At 39.9% G+C, this 25,392-nt stretch overlaps 1 protein-coding gene across 3 annotated transcripts in view; it reads left to right on the top strand.

Moving 5' to 3' along the window:
- RSRC1 (arginine and serine rich coiled-coil 1) overlaps positions 1-25,392 on the top strand; it is a 370,782-nt gene that overhangs the window by 130,015 nt on the left and 215,375 nt on the right. For all 3 annotated transcript variants that reach the window (XM_077826483.1, XM_077826481.1, XM_077826482.1), the window contains exon 5: positions 10,311-10,347. In XM_077826483.1, coding sequence (XP_077682609.1) covers positions 10,311-10,347 — 37 coding nt within the window. The remainder of the gene's footprint in view (positions 1-10,310; positions 10,348-25,392) is intronic.

Genomic DNA, 25,392 nt, shown 5'->3' with positions numbered 1-25,392 from the left:
TAATCCCCGTTGTAAATTAGAGCATCCCAAAGTCTGTTCTCATTTGCACACTGCTTCCAACGGCTACCTGGTCTGTTTTTGTTAACTGCCATAGCCAATGTATAGGGATTCCCCATCCCACCCCCCGTTTCCAGTAGGAATGGTTCCTGAAGAGAGGGCTGGAAAGGGGATTGACATAGAGCCACTAGTTTTACTGTACACTGCCCTGAGAGTCTCCATATGTAAGGGTAAATCCCTGGTAGCCCATTAGGCAAGCTTCCTAATTGCTTTGCACCACCAGAATAAAGGCCAGATTGTGGGCCAATTTTTTCTGTTGTTTTTCTCCTCCAATACGTTTACTCTGCATTTGTCATCACTTTAGTCATTTTCACTATTTTCCTGAATAGTCATGTTCCTCTACTGTTTGTGCGGATCTTTCCAGTTAGGGAGAAACACACACGCACACACACACACTATGTATATATATTTTATTACAAGAAAATGTGGGTGCAAATCCAAAATATTAGCAAGGGGCAAGTGTAGTACCCGAAACTACTAGTAACTTGATTTTTCAGTTTGATTAGATTTCAAGTTGACTGTGGCCCTTTAATGTTTGATTGCTGGTTTTACAGATGGGAAAAAGTTACACATCATCTTAATATTTCATATGTCAGATATGCCAGTGATGTTGCATATTATGGCAAAGTTAAGACAAACATGTATCTTTTTTCTCCTGTGTTAAGGCCAGCCTCCTTACTTTGAAACAATTTGGGTAGATGAATGATCTATTTAAAATATTTAAGTTTTAGTGATTGATTAATTGTGATATATTATTTGATTGCAAATTATTTCCTTCATTATTTTAGGAAAGTTTGTTTCAAATATTATTCTTTCATGGGTCAAGTGCTTGTTCTTCCCACACATAGGCTTGCTTTGACATAATTGTACAGTTGTAGCTGAATAGATGTAAACGCTACTTGCGTTGAAGTCCACGTGATTACTTTTTCACACTAAAGAAGGAGAAAAAGTCGTGGTTAAGACAAATGGATTTGCAGGAATCATCTTTGTGTAGAGAATAGAATAGGGAGCCTAGCTAATAGTGCCCAGAAAAATGCAAAACATGGGTGTGATAATTACTGAGCATGCTCAGTAGCTTTTATTAACAGTCAATGAGAGTAAGGCACCTAATTCAGTTGGCACTTTTGAAAATCCCACCCGTTATGTTTTAGCCATTATAACCTAAAACATTGTCTCTGAAGAAAATGTGGAAGCCTGCTTTTCCGTGTGTGATGAAGTATGTACATGTAAATGTAATGTTGAAATCCTAGTTTGTGACGCAGATGTTACTCAACTATTCTTTCATTTTTGTGGGGTGGTAGCACCATTATAATTAGGATCCACCAGGATTTCCATTTCAACAGGCATTAAAAAGGTCTATAAAAAGTCTGTTTTGAGTTATAAGATCTATTGTAAGTGTTTGTTGTGATTTAAGCATTGCTTGAATTTCCAGTTGCAGTTTGTGGTGATAAAATATACCGTAAGGTTAGTTATGATATTTAAAAGTACCATTTGACTTAAAATTTTCTGCTGTCTGTTTTCTTCAGTTTCCTTTTTAAAAACTTAAAGCAATCTTAGGTATGAAATGTGTGTGATTCTTTGCTTTGAGTAGATTGGAAAAATGTTTATTAAGTGTGGCATGTTTTGTATAAGATAGTTATTTAAGGTTCACAAAGTTATTCTTTTGATTAGATATATTGACTGCAATGACATAAGGTGTAATGATAGCACAGGAGTTGTGCTGACACCATGTTACTGATACTTGTGGGGGAATTCTGTGCCACTGCATGCACGCAGAGTTATTTTCCTCTGCAGATTTCTTTGCTTCCCCACAGAAAAATGACTTTCTGACAGGGAAGCAAAGGGAAGCCGCAAGAGCAGTCACACGCCCCCCTGCATCCGGACCTCTTCTGAGCCCCTCTCTCTGCATCGAGAGCCAGCCTCTCTGAATCCAGAACCCCCCTGCATCCAAAACCCCCCTACCACCAGACCTCCGCCCGCCCCACCAGTGAAACTCACTCTTCCAGCATCAGGACCCCCACTCCTGCACCCAGATCAACCCCTGCTGAGCTCCTTGCACTTGAACCCCCACCCCGATGAGCCCCCCCCGCACCTGTTCCCCACCCCAGCAAGCCCCAACCAGTTGCATCCCACCAAGCACCACTTCCCCAGCACTCGGACCCCCCGCTGAGCCCACCCCCGCCTCTCTACACCCAGACCCCCGCCCCCAACTGAGCCTCAACCACCTTCACCTTGGCCCCTCTACAGAGTCCCATTCCCCTGCATCCAGAACCCTCTGAGTCCCTGTGCATCCAGATCTTTCCCAAAGGCGCCTGCTCCCAGATTGCCCCACACCTGCATCCCCACACACTAAGCCCCTCCACAATTGGATCCTGCTGGGCTGATCCTGCTTGTCCCACACCTGGATCAGGGGCCAGGGCTTTGGCGTCCGTGTGAGACTGACTCTCTCTCGCTTGTTATCTTGGTGTGTGTGGCATGGAAGGGGAGGGGCGGGGTTAGGGTTTCTGAGGCAGGCCTGGCCCTTGCACTGTATCAGGGCTGGGTGCAGCCTCATTGCCAAGTCCATGTCCTGGGACAGGGGGAGAGAGGCTGCAAGGTGATCTCCCCCCTCCGTGCACCCAGTGGCCTGTGCTCCCCACTGCCATGCTGGAGCCTCCACATCATTGACAAATAAAATATGCAGAATTTTGAAATATTGCGCACATAATTTCTATTTTTGTGTGTGTGTGCAGAATTTTTTATTTCTTGGCGCAGACTTCCCTCAGGAGTATACTGGAGAGAGACACACTGCATGATCAAAAGTTGGAATTGTAATCTAGCCTAATTTAAGGTACATTCACTCCTTTTGGTGGCATGCATACACTACATGCTCCTCTAGAATGGGTATAAATAGTGGTGTAGATAGTGAGGCACTGCTTAGGTGAGTAGAATAAAGACACTCCTGAGCTATGTGGGTATGTACCCTACTCGGCGCTCTAATTGCTCAAGCAGTGCCTTTCTGTTTGCACTGATATTTTTAGCAGAGTAGTTTCCTGCTGCTTGAGCCTTTCTTTTCTGTATGGAAGGGCTCTTGTATGGGGTAAGACTCTGGCAGCTCCCTGCTGCCCAAGCCTTTTCCCACTCCAGGGAAAGACTCCTGCTGGCTTGCAGGTCCCTGCTGTAGGAGTCTTTCCCTGAAGTAGGGAGTCTCCAGCAGTGTGGAGCTGCCAGAGCCTTTCCTCTCTTTCCAACAGGGAAAGGCTCTGCCAGAGCATTTCATGGACCTGTATCTACACACTGCCCTGTGGACACAGCCTATTTTCATTGCGGTGGGTGGCTACACATACCCTACATGCTGTTGCAAAATGTGTACAGTGTTGCTGTAATCTTAGGGGGGGCTCTTTTGTCTCCCTGTCATGGCTAGCCCATGTGTTGTGGTTTAAGTCTCTTCCTGCCTTTAGCTAAAGTACTGGAGGCTAATGCTTTTCCAGCCAGCACTCTACTGACACTTCATTGCTAAGCTCATTCATCGCAATATGATGCAAACTCGGTGGGAGTGGGATAGTGGGGCAAATTGTTTTAACATTTTACATACAGACACTTAACTTTAATCCACTGATTTGTTTCAGGATAAATTTGCATACTGCACATATACAGTAAGTAATTCATGCTGAGCTTATTTCTTTCCAATAAGGCATAATATTCCTTATTGTGGCTTTCGCCTGCAGGCACCGCCCCCCAGCTTCCATTGGATGGTTCCTGGCCAATGGGAGTGCAGAGCCAGTGCTCAGGGTGGTGGGCAGCGTTCAGAGCCCTGTGCCGCCGCCGCCCCCCCCCCCAACCTCCCGCCAAGCTGGATCTGCTGTTGGCTGCTTCCGGGGTGCAGCACGGTGTCAGAACAGGTAGGGACTAGGCTGCCTTAGCCGGGCAGCACCGCCAACAGGACTTTTAACGGTCTGGTTGGCGGTGCTGACCAGAGCCGCCGTGACCCAGTGCCTTACATTCCACGATCCAGTACAGGGTCGTGACCCACAGTTTGAAAACCACTGTTAAATAAAGTTGTGGCATTTGCATTTAACGGCATGATGATATTCATGTCTCATAGTTTCCATGTCCACATCAAATGTAATTGTGTGTTTAAAGACAGTAATGAAGTGCTATTGAGGACCAAAGATTTCAGGACTTCTTACGATAATGTGTCAGTGGTGAGAAGTATTCTAATGGTCTGTTATGTTGAAATCAGGTACTGATTCTGCAATTTAATGCCTAGTTTTGATGACTATATACACTCATCCTAGCTAAGTCAAATTTGGTGACACAGTAATAGCAGATACTATTATAGTTATTTGAAATTTTACTGCAAATGACAATTCATTATAACCCTGGCTTTGATTAGTTGTATCCTACCTGATATTCTAGCCACAAAGCTATTGCAGAGAAATTTAGTCATCAAGGACATAATGGAAGTTTCAAGAATTAGTCAATAATGATTTCAGTATGTAATTGAGAGACTAGGACTGGACTGCTGTGTCCGTCTTGATAATGAATGATATGCAAGACATTTCCAATTTGCTAATATTGGCTTGAACAGCAGCATAAATTAAACTCAGACTTCATACATATTTCTATTTGTTTCCTCTCTTGTTTTTTATATTGTTTATTTAAGAATATAACATAAACATGTGCTAACAATCAGACTAACTATCATCACCTGACTTAGTGGTCAGTGAAAACGCAGCCCCCGTGAGACTATGTCAGTATTAACTGCATTTCAGTATGCACCCACTCATTAAAATGGCCAGAAGTAAAGCAGTACATTAGGTAGTTGTTTTTATTAGGTTTCATTGTAGCATCTGGAATACAAACATTACTGGGCTCTTCATTCAGAGCAGAGAAGGGGGAAAGAAATGTGATTTTAACGGCTATGCAAGGGAATGACACATTCATTTTTTTCCAGAGGGAGCTTTTGTCCAGAAGTAGATGCTTTACTATATCTGAGTTGGGGGGCTGAAGTAATGTCTTTTTCCATTCTGGCATAGCCAAACTACCCTTTGCTAGGGAGAAATAATATTGAGACCTTTATTCTAGACTTTTCTTCTTACCAAATAAAATAACTTCATGCCTAGTAGAGGTACAGGCAGGGCTGACGAGAGCGGGAGGGAAAGGGGTACTGCAGCCCTGGGTTGAGCGGGGCCCCCAAAACATCTAACATCTGTGTAGATGAAATTAAATGGGAGGGAGTGTGGCCCCAGTGAACATGATCTTCTGGGCCCAGGGTACTAGTACATGTTCTGGTCAGTTTTTAGTTATGATCCTTTACTTGTAGAGATTTCTCTGGGAAGAAAGTTTTTTTATATACTGTATTGGCCAGAAAACTGCTTCTATGCCCAAGTTGGTAAATATGGGTGGAGATCACAAAATATACCCTCTTATACAACACCTTTCATTGCAGGGAGCCCAAAATACTTGACACATTATAAATTCACAGCACTAATGAAATATGGTCTCTTCTGTGTTGGGGTTGATCAACCACAGGATAACAAGCATTCAGCATGCCACACCTTTTGTTTGAGGGAAAGGGTAAACCTTTTCCAAGGATAGGCTTCTTGCCCAGCCAGTCATAGTTCTGTCAAAACCCTCATCCCCATTTCCCCAGGCATCTTAGTTTCATAGATTCCAAGTCCACAAGGGACTATTGTGATGATCTGCTCTGACCTCTTTTATAACACGGCCCATAAAACTTCCCCAAAATAATTGCTAGAGCTTTTCTTATAGAAAAATGTTCAGGCATGGTTTAAAAATAGCCAGTGATAGAGAATCCACCACAACCCTTGGTAAATTGCTCCAATGGTTAATTACAGTCACTGTTAAAAATGTATGCCTTTTTTCCTGTCTGAATTTGTCTAGCTTCAACTTCCAGCCATTGGATGGAGTGGCGTTATACCTTTCTCTGCTAGATTGAAGAACCCATTATCAAATATTTGTTCCATGTGTAGGTACTTTACAGATAGTAATGAAGTCACCCCTTAATCTTGCTCAGCCTGTTCCAATTCCTCTCCTTCCTGCTCCTTGTTTAATCTCTCTCCCCATAATCCTGGCCTCTAGTCACCCCCACACCCCACTGGCTCCTCATCCAGTCTAATCTCCCTCACCAGGCTCCTCATCAAATCTAAGCTCCCCTCTCCCTCTACTCTTTGTCCTGGCCTCTTTTTGGCTAGCCAGTCAGTTTTTCCCCTGAACCCCGTCAGATTTGTCTCCCCTGTGTCCCATCTCCTTCCCCACCATTCCTCCCCACCAACAAGTCTGTTTCCCTTCCCAGCTCTTCATCAGTCTCAGTTCTTGCCACACATATTACCCTCTCCTTTGTTTGCTGTCTCCATCACCCAGTTCCCAGTCTCCGTCTCCCCTCATCAGCCTTCACTCCCAGTCCCTTCCCCCCACCAGGTCTAGCTCTTGTCCCCTCTGTAGTTAAAACACGCAGCTTCTTCCTAAACACTGCACAGCAGGGGGGCAGTGGCTTTATGGCCACTGCAAATAACAGTGAAGAAAGTGGACTACCTATAAGTGGGTGAAGTGTTTTGTTTAGCTGTAGTGTGCAAAACAACAATAGTTGCTTCCTAGTATATTAAGGAAATATATACTAGAAAATAGTATATTTCCTGAATGTGAAATTGCTATTAAATTGAATGTATTAATGCGGGTAAATTATTTGTGAAATCATTAGTTACTTGAGAGCATGACTACCTTAATTTTTTTCAATAATCTTGATTAACTGTTTGGCTTCATACATATGTGTGTATTTATGTATGTCAGTATATGTGTAGGTGTAAATCAGTGTTTTCAACAAAGAACAAGTGATATAACCTGTTTCTTTGTTCCATAAACTTTCAATAATAATTTAACATAAGCTCAATTAGTTACCTGCATTGTGGTTTCAAGTAATCCAAAGATGGCTACACCTGCCTCATTGAATTCCTGGCTTGTTGTTACAGGTCCCTCATGGCCATGATTCAAATTTAGTTCAGCTGTAATTTTTTCCTCACCTAACTTCACCTTTGGGCTAGTTTGAGTGGTGTGCTTACTGTCTTTAATGTATGCTTTTAAAATAGCTCTTTACAGTAGAAATTCATAATAGAGGAAAATCATAACTCCAGAGCTGATGTGAAGGGACAAGAGAAGCAAAATTACAAATATGTACTGTACCAAACAAACACAAAAATAAATGTTGTGCTTTGTAGATTAATAGTTTGAAAGGCAAATGTGTGTATTGTGGGGGCAGTGTAGTATGGAAAAATGAATGAAATTTCTGGACAGCTAAATATTGGTGAATTTGAAATTAATATTAGCTATCCATTCTTGCACAGAACCTTTTAAACTCATATCTGAGGCTGTGCATAAAACAGCTCTTGTCTCTTGTAGCCATTTACAGTGTTAAAAAGGATAATGTATTTTATTAAAATCTTAGGTGAGTTAATATTTTGGTAGTCATTTTAAAATGTATTGCGATTATGGTGTAGCAACGGTTCCAAATTTTTTTATAGTACAATATTTAGAGTACAACATTAATTGTAGTATTGTTGTCTTATTATCTAAAGGAGTACATTTTTGAACAGCAAAGATAATTTTGTCTTAGCTACATTTTTACTAGATGTCATTGTATGATTGATGCATGGCATTCTTTGGCTGGAAAGATGCTTACATTGAAACTGACAGGTGCCACAAGGTTTATTTAGGACAACCTCAGCCTTGTCCTAGTTAGTTTCATAATGTTTGCCTTATGTATGTTCAACCACGGCATTTCCTGCTTTAGAGCCTTGTGTTACACCAATATTACTATCTGTGCTGCCTCAACTACAAATTGGATGAACAGCCAGTGACACTTTTTCAATATTATTACATTAAACCAAGTGGATTTTGATTGATAACCTAATATTCAACTAATGCAAAACATCAATCATGGCAAGTATATTAATTATTTAATATTGCAGTCTAATTCAGAAATCGATGTGCTGCATGAGGGGAAGGGAAACTCACTGTTCCCAGAAGACTTAAGACAGAACGATTTGAAAAAAATAACAACCCCTCCTCCCACAAAACCCTGCTGTACTCTTGTGTGTTAGGTCGATACAAATCTTTATTCATTTGCCAATAATCTCTTCCCATTTTCCACTTCAGGACCATTTTATCAATTTTGAGACCTATAATTGAATTAAGTCTGCTTTCAGCACAGGGCAAACGGAGTTGCACAAATATTGATGAAGTCATGACAGGGACAGCACAGGAGACAGACCACTAAAGAGGACAGGTTTTATACCGTTAGCTGGAAGCTTCCTACATCAGTGTCTTGGATCCTGCTTCTCAGTAAATTAAGTTCATTAGGATCTTTAGCACCACAGAAAAAATATATAGGACTTCATTTCTATCTAAATAATATGTGATCTTGTAGAGGAAGTTTTGGTTATAAAAAAAAATAGCATACGAGAAGTCCAACTTTTTCTGTGACTTCATTTAAGATGAATTTGAAGAGAACAAGTATCCTTAGTATACATACTGAAACCTTTGTCAAAATTATAAAGTAATACTTTAGTTTCATATAGAAGAGTCTAACACCAAATAATTTACAAAAAGGAATACAAAATTAGCTTTGTATATTAACATTTGTGTTTTTTGTGTGAGACTACTGTAATATCAAATGCTAGTAACTAGAAAATGTAAAATGTCTTAAATAAAAGGAGATTGCATAATTACTGGAGTATTCAAAAGTAACATTAGGTTGGATGTACTTAAAATCATATTTCCGTCAATATTTTTGTATTTGTAACTCTTTAAACCTGTTTTATTATGTTTTGCGAGTTAGCAAAATAGAAAGGGCTGATGTTTACCATCTCAAAAGAATGAGGGTTTTTTTTGTTTGTTTTGCTATTTGTGGTTTTATATGTCTGAGTAATTGTTGAAAAAGAATATTCTACACATAGGTAAACACTGTTATGTGACCCAGGAATTAATTGCTTGGAATGTCATTTTTTCCTGTTTGGCATCAACAGAAAGGGATAGTTAAGTTTAGAAACAGATTTAATGTTGAATGTATGAAAGCAGAAACTGGCTGTCATCACTGAGTGCGTTTTTTGGAAATAACAGAGAGAAGGCATCTTATCCTGTTCACTTCACTCAGCTGGGCAAATTGTTTATCCTTGTCCAGCTTGGCAAACTAGCATTGTATCTATGCACAGCAGTATGCATTAAGGATTACGTTTTCAGTTTAAATTTTTGTTGCCTTAGTGTCTTCAGTTTCTCATTGGTCCTTCTTTGCAACCTTCCAATTTTTGTGCTTTTGTTTGTTTTTCCTTATTTTTTCTATCTGTGCATTAGAATTTTGCAACTGATGTCAACAGAAATATGTAAAGTTCTAGCATCCCTGCCATCATTTAGTTAATTAATGTATGGTTAATTAATTATCTCCCTTGTTTATGAACAATCAGAACATTTGTTAACAAAGTTCTGGTAGAGGGAGCTCAGACGGGCACTGCACATGGATTTTGATGTGATAGTACTAAATTCTGTTGGTTTTTAAAATTTTCTATGAAGCAGTGGTGCTTTTTGTATAAAATAATTTTTTGGATTGGTACAGTGGTTCTCAAACTTTTTGTATTGGTGACCCCTTTCACACAGCAAACCTCTGAGTGCGACCCTCCTTATAAGTTAAAACACATTTCTTATATTTAATATTATTTTAAATGCTAAATTCACAACCTTATTGTTTAAAATGAATTTACCTTTTCTCACTGCTTTTCAATTAAGACCTAAAACACATTTTTATTGAATTAAGCATAAAAGTTTTTTAAAAAATAGTTACTGTTTAATGTTGGGGTGTGAAGAAACTTGGCCAATATCACTTTTCACAGCAGACTTAGCTCTCCATCGCCACCCTTACTTCTGTGCTGCTGCTAGCAGCAGTGCCGCATTCAGAGTTGGGTGGCTCATGACCCCCACATAATAACCTCGGGACGCCCTGGATTAGTAGGATCTGGGTGCCTGGATTATAACAATTGTAAGGAAAGTAAAATTTTGGAGTTTAAGTAGGTAGATAGTCTTGGCTTTAATGAGACTGTTTGTTTTTTCCCTTGTGTTTTTAATAGTCAAGATGTAAAAGTTAAGAACATTAGAAAGATAGCCAAGAATTTACATGACTTTCTTGTGACGTTTTTTGGGTTAAACATAAATCATTACAGACAAGGGTTTAGCAACTATTTACAACTTCTGTTCTTGTGTTACAGGGACTCTGGAAACATCAAAGCTGGATTAGAACATCTGGTAAGTTCTAATTTTCTCTTGAACATTTTGCATCATCTTTGATATCTGCATTCCAAATGAACACTTTTGAATGAGCTTTGAATACCTTGAATTGAGAAAGTCAACCATTTCCCAGAGGGTCAGCTTACTGTTATTATGTGAAGGCACTTACATTTTCATTTATCTTATGGTTTCAAGGGAATTTTAATTTTTTTAAATTACTTTTTTTGATGTAGAGATGAAATAAAATGGACTACAATCCTTGGATTGATGATTGCCTTAATTATAAACAAAAATTGTTTGGTGTTGGATTTTTGGCATATCCTGATCTAAAACCAACAAACTTGTGTTTAAAAAAAAAATCAAATATTGCATGCATAAATATGGTATGTTTTAGTAATTTGAAGTCTTTGAAAGAGGTGCACAGCTTTGTTTTTTTCTGTTGTCTTTTCCTTATGAATAATGTATTGATTTAAATTCCATTCAGTGCTACAATATAAAATAATAAAGATGCAAAATATTTCATAGAATCATAGAATATCAGGGTTGGAAGGGACCCCAGAAGGTCAACCCCCTGCTCGAATCAGGACCAATTCCCAGTTAAATCATCCCAGCCAGGGCTTTGTCAAGCCTGACCTTAAAAACCTCTAAGGAAGGAGATTCTACCACCTCCCTAGGTAACGCATTCCAGTGTTTCACCACCCTCATAGTGAAAAAGTTTTTCCTAATATCCAATCTAAACCTCTCCCACTGCAACTTGAGACCATTACTCCTCGTTCTGTCATCTGCTACCATTGAGAACAGTCTAGAGCCATCCTCTTTGGAACCCCCTTTCAGGTAGTTGAAAGCAGCTATCAAATCCCCCCTCATTCTTCTCTTCTGCAGACTAAACAATCCCAGCTCCCTCAGCCTCTCCTCATAAGTCATGTGTTCCAGACCCCTAATCATTTTTGTTGCCCTTCGCTGGACTCTCTCCAATTAATCCACATCCTTCTTGTAGTGTGGGGCCCAAAACTGGACACAGTACTCCAGATGAGGCCTCACCAATGTCGAATAGAGGGGAACGACCACGTCCCTCGATCTGCTCGCTATGCCCTACTTATACATCCCAAAATGCCATTGGCCTTCTTGACAACAAGGGCACACTGCTGACTCATATCCAGCTTCTCGTCCACTGTCACCCCTAGATCCTTTTCCGCAGAACTGCTGCCTAGCCATTCGGCCCCTAGTCTGTAGCGGTGCATTGGATTCTTCCATCCTAAGTGCAGGACCCTGCACTTATCCTTATTGAACCTCATCAGATTTCTTTTGGCCCAATCCTCCAATTTGTCTAGGTCCTTCTGTATCCTATCCCTCCCCTCCAGCGTATCTACCACTCCTCCCAGTTTAGTATCATCCGCAAATTTGCTGAGAGTGCAATCTACACCATCCTCCAGATCATTTATGAAGATATTGAACAAAACCGGCCCCAGGACCAACCCCTGCGGCACTCCACTTGACACCGGCTGCCAACTAGACATGGAGCCATTGATCACTACCCGTTGAGCCCGACAATCTAGCCAGCTTTCTACCCACCTTATAGTGCATTCATCCAGCTCATACTTCCTTAACTTGCTGACAAGAATACTGTGGGAGACGGTGTCAAAAGCTTTGCTAAAGTCAAGAAACAATACATCCACTGCTTTCCCTTCATCCACAGAACCAGTAATCTCATCATAAAAGGCGATTAGATTAGTCAGGCATGACCTTCCCTTGGTGAATCCATGCTGGCTGTTCCTGATCACTTTCCTCTCATGCAAGTGCTTCAGGATTGATTCTTTGAGGACCTGCTCCATGATTTTTCCAGGGACTGAGGTGAGGCTGACTGGCCTGTAGTTCCCAGGATCCTCCTTCTTCCCTTTTTTAAAGATTGGCACTACATTAGCCTTTTTCCAGTCATCCGGGACTTCCCCGGTTCGCCACGAGTTTTCAAAGATAATGGCCAATGGCTCTGCAATCACAGCCGCCAATTCCTTCAGCACTCTCAGATGCAACTCGTCCGGCTCCATGGACTTGTGCACGTCCAGCTTTTCTAAATAGTCCCTAACCACCTCTATGTCCACAGGGGGCTGGCTATCTCTTCCCCATTTTGTGATGCCCAGCGCAGCAGTCTGGGAGCTGACCTTGTTAGTGAAGACAGAGGCAAAAAAAGCATTGAGTACATTAGCTTTTTCCACATCCTCTGTCACTAGGTTGCCTCCCTCATTCAGTAAGGGGCCCACACTTTCCTTGGCTTTCTTCTTGTTGCCAACATACCTGAAGAAACCCTTCTTGTTACTCTTGACATCTCTTGATAGCTGCAGCTCCAGGTGCGATTTGGCCCTCCTGATATCATTCCTACATGCCCGAGCAATATTTTTATGCTCTTCCCTGGTCATATGTCCAACCTTCCACTTCTTGTAAGCTTCTTTTTTATGTTTAAGATCCGCTAGGATTTCACCATTAAGCCAAACTGGTCGCCTGCCATATTTACTATTCTTTCGACCCATCGGGATGGTTTGTCCCTGTAACCTCAACAGGGATTCCTTGAAATACAGCCAGCTCTCCTGGACTCCTTTCCCCTTCATGTTAGTCCCCCAGGGGATCCTGGCCATCCATTCCCTGAGGGAGTCGAAGTCTGCTTTCCTGAAGTCCAGGGTCCGTATCCTGCTGCTTACCTTTCTTCCCTGCGTCAGGATCCTGAACTCAACCAACTCATGGTCACTGCCTCCCAGATTCCCATCCACTTTTGCTTCCCCCACTAATTCTACCCGGTTTGTGAGCAGCAGGTCAAGAAAAGCACCCCCCCTAGTTGGCTCCTCTAGCACTTGCGCCAGGAAATTGTCCCCTACGCTTTCCAAAAACTTCCTGGATTGTCTATGCACTGCTGTATTGCTCTCCCAGCAGATATCAGGAAAATTAAAGTCACCCATGAGAAACAGGGCATGCGATCTAGTAGCTTCCGTGAGCTGCCGGAAGAAAGCCTCATCTACCTCATCCCCCTGGTCCGGTGGTCTGTAGCAGACTCCCACCACTACATCACTCTTGTTGCACACACTTCTAAACTTAATCCAGAGACACTCAGGTTTTTCTACAGTTTCGTACCGGAGCTCTGAGCAGTCATACTGCTCCCTTACATACAGTGCTACTCCCCCACCTTTTCTGACCTGCCTGTCCTTCCTGAACAGTTTATAACCATCCATGACAGTACTCCAGTCATGTGAGTTATCCCACCAAGTCTCTGTTATTCCAATCACATCATAGTTCCTTGACATCACCAGGACCTCCAGTTCTTCCTGCTTGTTTCCAAGGCTTTGTGCATTCGTATATAAGCACTTGAGATAACCTGTTGATCGCCCCTCATTCCCAGTATGAGGCAGGAGCCCTCCCCTCACAGACATTCCTGCCTGTGCTTCCTCCCGGTATCCCGCTTTCCCACTTACCTCGGGGCTTTGGTCTCCTTCCCCCTGTGAACCTAGTTTAAAGCCCTTCTCACTACGTTAGCCAGCCTGCTGGCAAAGATGCTCTTCCCTCCCTTCGTAAGATGGAGCCCGTCTCTGCCCAGCACTCCTCCTTCATGGAACACCATCCCATGGTCAAAGAATCCGAAGCCTTCTCTCCGACACCACCTGCGTAGCCATTCGTTGACTTCGACGATTCGACGGTCCCTACCCAGGTCTTTTCCTTCCACGGGAAGGATGGACGAGAACACCACTTGCGCCTCCAACTCCTTTATCTTCTTCCCAGAGCCATGTAGTCCGCAGTGATCCGCTCAAGGTCATTCTTGGCAGTATCATTGGTACCCACGTGGAGAAGCAGGAAGGGGTAGCGATCCGATTTACACAATTTTTTGATTTAAGTAAACATATTCAAACCACAAGTGAAAGCGAGACATACACAGCATTAAAAACGAATCAGTTGATCAACACTGAAAATCCAGTATTATTACAAGTGCAAAATTAATCAAGATTAGTATATTAATGTCAGTGATCATCAGAACACTAAGCATTTCATCTAAATTGATCATTTTAAGTCATGGGCTGGGTGATAGTTACATCTAAATGTTCAATAGTACACTTTCTACTCTAAATATAGTGTGAGAACTTTTGAGATTTAAGTCTTCATTTATGTATACAGAAAATGATTTATACTGTTGTACTCTGCCATGAAACATAAAAGGATGTAATTATCATTGCCGAATGCAAGTAATTTTTAGCAGTTGCTCATTGTTTCCTCATGTATTTTCACATTCTCAAATGTGGGTAACCATTTAGGAAAGTGTGAGTTTTGTAGAAGCTTGTGTACCATGCTCTTCCTATGTATTTCCAGGAGAGAGAGGACCTGGACCATGTATGGCACAGTTGTCAACTGTCTCTTTTCTATTGGTGGGATAAGAACTCCATCCCTACTTGTATTCTGAATCTGCACGTAATTGAACTAGTTGGTTATGTCTAAATATTGAGTTGAGAAATGGATCATGCAGGCTAGTTGAACCTCTTAAATAATTTTTTTAAAATGTTTCATTCCTCTAGTGTTGTCAGGTTGCTGTAATCTAATGGGTTCAGAGACAGCTTCTAATGCATTATAAAGATGCTGTTGTCCTGACAGATGACCATGGCTGGTACTTTTTTCTAACTTGGGAATAGCATGATAGCTGAAAATGCAGGTGTGATTTATAATGTCACCTCAAACTATCAGGTTAAGCAAGGAGAGACTGAATGGTTTTCTAGAAGCCTCTGAAAAAAGAGGAGTCTGGCTCACTGGCACAAGCACTGTACTCTAGTATAGAGGTTCTCAACCTTTCCAGACTACTGTGCCCTTTTCAGGAGTCTGATTTGTCTTGTGTAGCCCCAAGTTTCACCTCACTTGAAAACTACTTGCTTACAAAATAAGACCTAAAAATAAAAAAGTGTCATAACACACTGTTACTGAAAAATTGCTCTTTTTCTCATTTTTACCATATAATTATAAAATAAGTCAATTGGAATATAAATGCTATACTTACATTTCAGTGTATAGTATATAGAGCAGTATAAACAAGTCGTTGTCTGTATGAAATTTTAGTTTGTGCTGACTTCTCTAGTGCTTTCTATGTAGCCTGTTGTAAAACTAGGCAGATATCTAGATGTGTTGATGTACACCCCGGAAGACCTCTGTGTATCCTCAGAGGTATGTGTAGTGCTGGTTGAGAACCACTTCTCTAGTGGTAAATTCACTGGAAAGATAATCTCTGGAAGTTCTCAGCACCAAAAGATCATTGGTACAAGTACATACCATATTTTTTAGTAAAAGCTTGTCTTCATCAGATACATTTATTCTCTTGTGCTCCTATAAAGGAATTGACAAAAGCCTCCATACTTAGTTAGGAACTCTTTTAATAATTTTGGAAAAACAACTATTGTACGTGCATGTGCAAACACAGAAACTGATTTTGCAAGATATATAGGGATTTGTGTTCTGTATTGAAAGCAGGATTCATAATAGAAACGGTTACTTCCTATATTTATGGTCAGACAACTTCATGCAAGCCTATTTATTTGACCTCCAACAGATGGTAGGCACATTTGCAAGAAAAATTAGTCATTTGATTATAGCAAACTCACCCTGCTGTTTTTTTTTTTTAAAGACTATTTCCAAATACCTCTAAGGGAATCACTGCCCATACTTTAAAAAAAAAAAAAAAAAAACCCTGATATTAAAAAGAGAAGAAAATACTTTGCATTGATTAGATAGACTGTTTTTAATTCCTTAACTTTTAAAAATGAAATGATGCCCATGTTAGTTGTGGTGTAATCTTCACTCTTCCTTTAAAAAATAAAAGCAGTACTAGTGGCACCTTAGAGACTAACTAATTTATTTGAGCATAAGTTTTCGTGAGCTACAGCTCGCTTCATGGAGTGAGCTGTAGCTCACGAAAGCTTATGCTCAAATAAAATTGAGCTGTAGCTCACGAAAGCTTATGCTCAAATAAATTGGTTAGTCTCTAAGGTGCCACTAGTACTCCTTTTCTTTTTGCGAATACAGACTACACGGCTACTACTCTGAAACTCTTCCTTTAAATGCACATTCCTTTCATCCATATACTTTTCACCACCTTATTCATATGGTTGCAACCTATCTCGGTACTTCATGTATTTCTGTGATGCCTGCCACCTTGGTATCTAATCTCTCTAGCTCTGCAACTGATTGAATTACGTAAAGTAGAATATCTTTTCCAGAAATATGTGAAAAATATTGTAGGTCATCATTTGAAAATATTTTCCAATTTAAAAAGAGTAGCTGTTGTCATGAATTGAAGAAAATTAATATTTTAGACTTCACATGCATATATCAGTTAGTTATTTCTGTAGTATGATGTTTTGAGGTGCAAGTACTATTCAATTTATGGCTGTCTCTCTGAGTGAACTCCTTAGAGAGCTTGACAGAAATATTGCCTGCACCCTCGTGGGAATTGCCCTCCAGTGTGCCTCCAGCTACAGGGTTAGTGTGATCAGGTTGCTCTGTCCTGTTCCCATAAAAGGCTGAATCACTTCTAAGGTCTGAAGAATTTTTCTTAACAGTATGAAAAAAAAAAAAAAGGGAAAATCTATACACATACCTTTTTAATTAAGAGAATTAGTGATTCATAGTACACTTATTTAAAACATAATTGTCATTTTATAAATTACTTTTGGATAGTTCTTCAAGTTACAAAATTAAATAAGTTATAGGAACCTCAGCATAGAAAGTGAGTAGATGATGTTTGCAACTCACTATGGTCTTGTTCTCTAATACTGTAGTTATGCTAAAAAAAAACAAACCGTGGAGCCATATGAGTAGTTTTTTTCAAGAAAGAGATCCCATTTGTGCCTTTCATATTGTATAACATTTCAGAGTGATGACCTACTTGTTCTCGTGGTCACATCATACAGTCTGAGTGTTTTAAGTGTTGACGTGCAACTTGTCATTAATAGCTTGTTTAGCCCATGAGTAGCTTGCATGAATATAGTTATTGCATGCTAGCCATGTTGTTGTATATTAATCAATAAATATTAACAGGAATGATGATAAACTCTTCCCAGGCTGGCTAGATGGATCTGTGCATGGCTATGCAAATAAAACAATTGTTCACTATTTATATTTATGGTCAAATAGCTGATAGGTTACATTACAACTAAGATAGAGCTGTTCTGCCACTGAGTTGTAGTTTCTAGATTAAAACTGTTTAATTGTTATGGTTTTGATTTAAAAAAAATCCTAGTATTCAAGCATAGGGCGTGAACTTCAGTTTTTTGCTCAGTGATGTTTCGCCCTTAACTTACCGTTTTTTGTAAATCAATGCTATTATTGACTCTGAAAGTGTGATTCATGAAGCTGGTCACCATCTTGTATTTCCTTCATAGGATGGAATCCGGGGGGCTACTTTAAAAGTTTTATTTTCATTTCAAATTTACTATAAAGTCTGTATAGTCCTTAAGAGAAGAGAAACTTACAGATTTGGAAGCTAGTCAAGTGACAGCCTGATTTCTTCTTCCTGAAAGTTTATGATGGTGTCAATAGGGTCCTAAAACACATCATTATCGGCATGTCTCATTGGATGGCAGTATAGGAGGTATAAGCTCTGAGATCAACATATGATATACTTGTATCTGTAGGACGTATTAATCTATCTGAAAAAAATGTTGTTTCTCTAGATATCTGATGCAATCAAGTGGATTAGGTTTCATCGGATTTACAAAAATATAATAGTCATACTTCGACTAATGTACAGTATTTATTTTTAATTACCTAAATGTATTGAATGTATGAAAATACTTGGGCTTTAGTCTAGTCTAGTATTTTTCAACTAATTAGAGGCATGCAGATGTCCAGTATCGCCCCCATCATGTTATGAATCCTATTCACACAATACTTGGAAACAGTATGATAACTGTACAAAGGAAGATGAGCCTCTTAACTGCACTTCCTTGCATTATATAAACTTAGCCTACCAAAGAGACCTCTCCAAAGAACGTCTGAGCTGTTAACTATTCAATGACACTCTTCTCTTGTGGTCTGATCCAAAGTCCACTGAATTCAATGGTAGACTTTCCATTGATTGAATTAGCTTTTTTTCAGACTCTTGGTGATTATGGAACCAATATCCTAGAATGGTGAGTAAATGAGTAGGTCACAGTGCTTAAATGAGTTGCTGGCTTTCTAATGATCGGTAAAATGGAGATGCTAACTACTTGTGTTAACTAACAATCAGTTGCCACTCTTCACATGAATAGTGATGTTAACCCTAGCACCCTGACTAATTTCCATACTAGCCAATTATATTCTGCTAGCTTGAATTCTCCCTCAGTTGTATAAGAGCAGGACTGTTTGAAAGTTTTCTGTTGCAGCTGTTTTTTATAGAAAATTGGGTTTTTGATTGAAATAAATCTTTTGTGAGAAATGTCTGTTTTCCACAAAAGAAGAACTTTCAATTGGGGGAAAAAAAGAGTGCACAAAATCTGAAAATTTTTTACCTGGAAATAAGAAAAGGAGTACTTGTGGCACCTTAGAGACTAACCAATTTATTTGAGCATGAGCTTTCGTGAGCTACAGCTCACTTCATCAGATGTGCATCTGATGAAGTGAGCTGTAGCTCACGAAAGCTCATGTGCATCTGATGAAGTGAGCTGTAGCTCACGAAAGCTCATGCTCAAATAAATTGGTTAGTCTCTAAGGTGCCACAAGTACTCCTTTTCTTTTTGCGAATACAGACTAACACGGCTGTTACTCTGAAACCTGTCATTACCTGGAAATGCTGCTGCTGCTATGCTTCATGGGAGTTGTAGTTTGGGTGCTTCATTTCCCTCATTCTCTTCTATGTACTGGGTTCCCTGGCAGACTACATCTCTCAAGATGCATCATGCTGCAGTCTCAGGAAAAAGGTAGAAACATGGTGTATCAGGGGAGATGTAGTCTGGCCTGGAAACTCAGGCTTTAGAGGAGAATTGGGATGTGGGACAGCCAAACTGTCCCTGAAGCTCTGTGGTGGTATTTCTGGATAGACATTTTCAGGTTTTGCTGAATAATTTGACCCCAAAAGTCAAAATTTTCTGTGGGGATGGGAGGAGGGAACCACATTTTCAAACTAGCTCTGTAAATAAGGTATTCTTCACTTCCTATTATAAACTGCTATAGAGCTGTGCTGTGCACAGAATACGCCAGTACTAAAACATCCTTGGAATTTCTTAACATTATAAATGACTCTTTCTTAACTCAAAAAAGTATTGCAGCCAACTTGGAGGAATTCTTTAGACCTTGTCCCAGAAGATAAACCAGAACTGATCATGGATTTAAAAATTAATGGTATTTTAGGTACAAGTGATCATGACTAAGTCTATGTTTTAGTCAGATATTTTTAGTAAAAGTCATGGACAGGTCATGAGCAGTAAACAAAAATTCATGGCCTGTGACCTGTGCATGACTTTTACTATATACCCCTGACTAAAACTTGGGGGGTGGCTCAGGGGTGGTTGGCTGTGGGGGTGGCCCAGGGGACATGTCCGGCGGGTGCCATGGGTGCTCGGGGTGGGGGGAGTGGGCTAGGGCAGGGGTTGGTAGGGGCTGGGGCAGGTTCCCTACCTGGCTCCTGGGAAGCAGGGACCTCCAGCTCCTAGCTCCATGTGTTGCCTTCGTTCCACCCCAAGCCCTGGTTCTGCAGCTCCCATTGGCTGGGAACTTCAGCCAATGGGAGCTAAGGGGGCAGTGCCTGCACCTGTGAGCAGAGGTAGCACGTGGAGCTAGGAGCTGAGGGAGGGGAGATCCTCTTGGCCTTCCGGGGAGCCACCACCCCGCACCCCAATCCCCAGCCCTGAGGGCCCCCCCGCAACTTCTGCTGCTGGGGGGAGAGAGTGGGGAGCCCAAGACTGCCCCAGCAGCAGCTGGTGCGACTGGCCCACGGCTGCCCAAGCTGCTCAGGTGGCTCCTGGGCCAGCCGCACAGACTGCTGCAGAAGTCACAGAGGTCACGGAATATGTGACTTCCGTGACCTCTGTGACAAACACGGAGCCTTAATCATGACTTGATCACATTTATAATGTGCAAGCAGAATGAAGTCCAGATCAGTAATATATATACTTGGTGCTTTAATGGTGCCCAACTTTACAAAGCTAAAAACAATTATGTGTCAAATGAGCTGGGAGGAAGAATTTAATTAGAAAAATGTGAATGATATTTGGAAATAAATTAAGAACACCTTACTAGAGGCCCAGAAAGCCACAATCCTACAATTGAGGAAGAAGGCCAGACTGGTTAAAATCTAACCTGGTTTAGAGTGGAAATGAGGGCAGCTGTAAAAATATATAACAGATGGAAGAAGAGGGAAGTTAATGGAAATGAATATAAATCAGAAGTTAGAAATGTAGAAAGTTGGTAAGCGAAGCAAAGGGATACAAGGCGAAACCTTTGGCGAGTAGAGTTAAGGACAATAAGGAGTTTCTTAAGTATGTTAGGAACAAAAAGAATCCTGACAATGGTGTGGTAGAATTATCAATAATAATCAAAAAAGGCAGCAGTGTCTACTGTGTATTTCTGTTCTGTATTTGGGGGAAAAACAGATGATTTAGTCTGATCATATGGTGATGATACCACTCATTCCATTCCACTAGTCTCTTACGAGGATGCTAAATAGCAGGTGCTAAAGTTAAACATTTTAAAATCATCAGTTCTAGATAACTTGCATTAAGAGTTTTAAAAGAGCTGTCTGAGAGACTCACTGGACCGTTAATGTTCATTTTCAGTAAGTCTTGGGGCACTGGGGAAGTTCCAGAAGACTGAAAGAAAGCCAGCGTTTTGTCATTTTTTAAAAAGGGTAAACAGGCCTATGATTACCAGAGTTATCCCGTTAGCTTGACGTTGATCCTTAGCAAGATAATAGAGTGGCTGATATGGGACTTGATTAATAAAAAATTAGAGGAGGATAATGTAATTAGTGCAAATCAATATGGCTTTATGGAAAACAGATCCTGTTAAACTAACTTGATATCTTTTTTTATTAGGTTGCAAGTTGGATAAGGGTAATAGTGTTGATGTAATAATTTTTTGTAAGTCATTTGACTTGGTTCAGCACAACATTTCAATTAGGAAACTTGAATTATATAAAATTAACATGGCACACATGGCTGAATTAAAAGCTGGCTAACTGACAGATCTCAAAATGTAATTGTAAACAGGGAATCATCAACAAGTGTTTTTCCAGTGAGATTCTGCAGGGGCTGGTTCTTGGCCCTATGTTATTTAACATTTTTATCAATGATCTGGAAGAAAATATAAAATCAGCACTGTTAGAATTTTCAGATGACACAAAAATTGGAGGTAGAAGTAAATAATGAAGAGGATAGGATCACTGATCTGGATTGCTTGATAAACTGGGCCCAAGCAAGCAGTGTGCATTTTAATAGAGCTAAATGTAAAGGTATCCGTTTAGGAGCAAATTGTGTAGCCATTCTTAAAGGATGGGGGACTTTATCCCGGGAAGTAGTGACTCTGGAAAAGATTTGGGGGTCATAGTGGATATTTAATTACACATGAATTCCCAGTGTGATACTGTAGCCAACAAGAGTTAATGTGATCCTGGAATGCATAAACAGGAGAATCTCCAGTAGAAGTAGAGAGGTTATTTTACATCTGTATTTGGCACTGGTGCAGTTGCTGCTGGAATACTGTGTCCAGTTCTGGTGCCCACAATTCAAGAAGGATGTTGATAAACTGGAGAGGATTCAGAGAAGAACCATGAGAATGGTTAAAGGATTAGAAAACATACCTTATAGTGACAGAGTCAAGGATCTCAATTTATTTATTTTAACAAAGAGAAGGTCGAGGGATGACTAGATTACGGTCTATAAATATCTACATGGGGAACAAATATTTTAAAAAGGCTCTTCAACCTAGCAGAAAAAAGTATAATACAATACTATGGCTGGAAGTTGAAACTAGACAAATTCAGACTAGATATAAGGTGTCAATTTTTAATGGCGAGAGTAACTAACCAATGGAACAATTTACCAAGGGTTGTATTGGATTCTCCATCACTGACCATTTTAAAATCAAGATTGGATGCTTTCTAAAGATACTCTCTAGGAATCATTTTGGGGAAGTTATATGGCTTGTGCTGTACTGAAGGTCAAATTGGATGATCACAGTGATCTTATGGCCTTCATATCTATTAATATTATACCCTAAATTCAGCTGGATTTCAGTAGTAGACCCCTGTGTAGCACTGTATTTCTGGTAAAGTTTGTAAAGTCTCTTCAGGATGAAAGGTGCTTTATATATACCGGTATGTAAAATAAAAGCTTAAAGCGCTATTTCAGGTTTATGCTATATGAATACTGGTGAGAGGCAACTAGAACTTGACAAAAATCTCTACACGTGAGAATGAAAAGTATGAGAATATCTGATCAGGGACACAAGTTTTATACAGCAAAAAAGAGACATCAAGAAAGCGTGAGCAAGATCAGGATAATTTGGGGTGGTGTGAAGGAGCATTTGGAGCAATATACTTTTATGGGGAAGGAAACACAAGCATAGAAAGTCAAGTTGAGGTGGGAAATGAGCATGAATCTATGCATTTTTAGAAATATTTCTAGGTAACCAAAAAATGGCCAAACTGATGAAGAGAATTGGGCGCTGTGTGGTTCTGGGGATATCATAATCCGTTAAACTTTGCTCTTGTGGTTTATGATGTCACCAAAACCATCTGAGGTTTTTATATCCTTGTAAATCCCTATCATTCATGACTCTCACTTATTCTGCATACAGTTCATGAATTTTTACATACCAGGCGGTTTGCTTACATAAGTTATTTAAAAAGTTTAGTTTGCTATTTGATACAGTAAACACTCAAGTCTTCAACTTGTTTTGTTCACTTATTAGTTCTTTTCCTTAAGATTTTCTTTGTTACAATATAAAAGATATGTTATAGAAGCAATTCCTGTTGGAGATGTTGGTGTAAAAATACATGCATTGTTAACATCTTCCTGACAGGATTATGTTGTTACTTTTTTTGCTTTTGGTTTGTGAGAAGGTTGAACAGATTCAGACAATCCTCAGGTGTGATCCTTTTATAAAATTGTCTTAAATTACAATTTACTCTAAACGGTAATTCTTATGTGTCTTTTAATTCTGAAAATATTCCAGTTAATTTCTACTATGTAGATTGTGTCACACATAAGTATTTATGTAGACACATGCTACATTATAGTTAATGGACTAAATTCTGCCCTTGAATCTGTTTGCATAGCTCCCATTAAAATCCGTGGTTGGTGTGTGTGCGCAACTGAGGGCATTACTGTTATGTCTAGACAAAAAATACCCTCATACTTGTATTGATAGTCTGAGACTAGTAGCAGTAAAAGGGAGAAAAAAACTGTCCTTGATTAAAAATAGAGTCTGAAATTATGGTGTATAAACCTTAAAATTCAGCTTTAGATATAGGGGAAATAAAATTTTACATGTAGAAAATATTTTAAAAAACGTGAAAAAGGTTTCTAAAGTAGTTTTTCTCTCCTATGTGGAATATGAATAATCATTTTAGGGATGGTCTTCATAACATACTCCCTCTCTTGAAGAATGTAGCAATCCCAAACTCATGCTGATAAAACGCTTAACATCATGCCACGCTTCCATGTATGTAAATAATTATTCCTGATTAAAATATGCACACGTGTCCAGATCTGAAGACTGGGCACGTTTTTTCCGTCAGCTTCAATTTTGAAGACTCTTTCCTAGTTTTTGAAAAATGCAAATTTTGAATGTGTGTATGTGGCATTGGAGTCTATATTTTGTTTTCAAAGTAGCATCTGCACAAGAATATGCTTGAGATTATTTACCAAGTAATTGTGGAAGTATAATTTGACTCATTTTTCAAAATACAGGGACATAAAAATATTAAATGTTTCACTAAAATTCCATATAGTCCTTTTAAAATCACCTAAACTGAAAAAAAATATTTAATTTGCTTCATTTTTTTGGAAAAAACAGTCTTCTTTCCTTCAAGGGTTAATGTTAAGATTTAGAAAATGCAAAGTTTTTACTTTCATTATGAAGTGATGAATATTAGTGTTAAAATGGAGGTATAGTTGCTATCAAACTTAGTTGCTGTTATCGGGACTGATCCAAAGTCAATTTAAATCAATGGGAGTCTTTCCATTGATTTTATCATATATTGATGTTTGGGGACTTGCTTTCTTTTTCCCCATCTTATCTGTTGGTGAAATAAACTCTTCTTCCTTCTTTCCACTGTCCCTCAAGAAAGCCAGCTTCAGGGGTCATACTTGGGGTAGCCAGTCTCTGGGACTTTCTTCTTATCCTGGCTTCAGGATAGAACATATTTTGTTGAGGAAAAAGAGTCTTTAGGTCTCTTCTTGTCATCCGCCAGACAAAGTAGCCTTTAGGCTTAAGGGGCATGTTCTAGGGGCTTCTCTCCCACACTGGAAGTCTCAGAAGCCAGCAGGTGAGGCTAGTCTTTCCCCAACACATCATTCTCACAGTCAGAAATTGGCTTGGACATGCAGGAGGGCTGGATCTACTCCCGAAAAGGGATGTGTCTGTCTGGTTCTACCCTCTGTTATGGTTACTGGCGAGCAAGATGTAGGGACAGAGTATCTGAGACTTTTGGTCATTGTAAGCTTTCTGCTGCTGCTGCTGATGGCCTCTCCCTACTTTCCATATTAGATGTCAGTGATGATGTCCAACACAGACTATTACCCTCCTTAAGCAATAGCACATCTGTCTATTTTTACTCCCATGAGACCTGATCCAAATCCCACTAAAGTCAATGGAAGTCTGTCCTTTGACTTCAGTTGGCTTCAGATCAGGTCCATAGTAAGTCATCAGCTACTGCAAGATCAGTGGCTAATAGAATATTATTAAACTAAAATATATTTGCTTCACATTTTCATTTCTTTCAGTGAAAACTGTGCTAAAGAATCAGATTAGATACACTGGTTCTCAACAAATCCCTTTTATTGGACATGTATTAAATTACTGTATAACTGTGCCATTTTTGTTCATTCTAAATACTATTGTGCTTCT

The sequence above is a fragment of the Eretmochelys imbricata genome, chromosome 9 (genome assembly GCF_965152235.1).
Source record: "Eretmochelys imbricata isolate rEreImb1 chromosome 9, rEreImb1.hap1, whole genome shotgun sequence".
NCBI classification, from domain to species: domain Eukaryota; kingdom Metazoa; phylum Chordata; order Testudines; family Cheloniidae; genus Eretmochelys; species Eretmochelys imbricata.
This window is presented reverse-complemented; position numbering and strand designations above follow the sequence as displayed.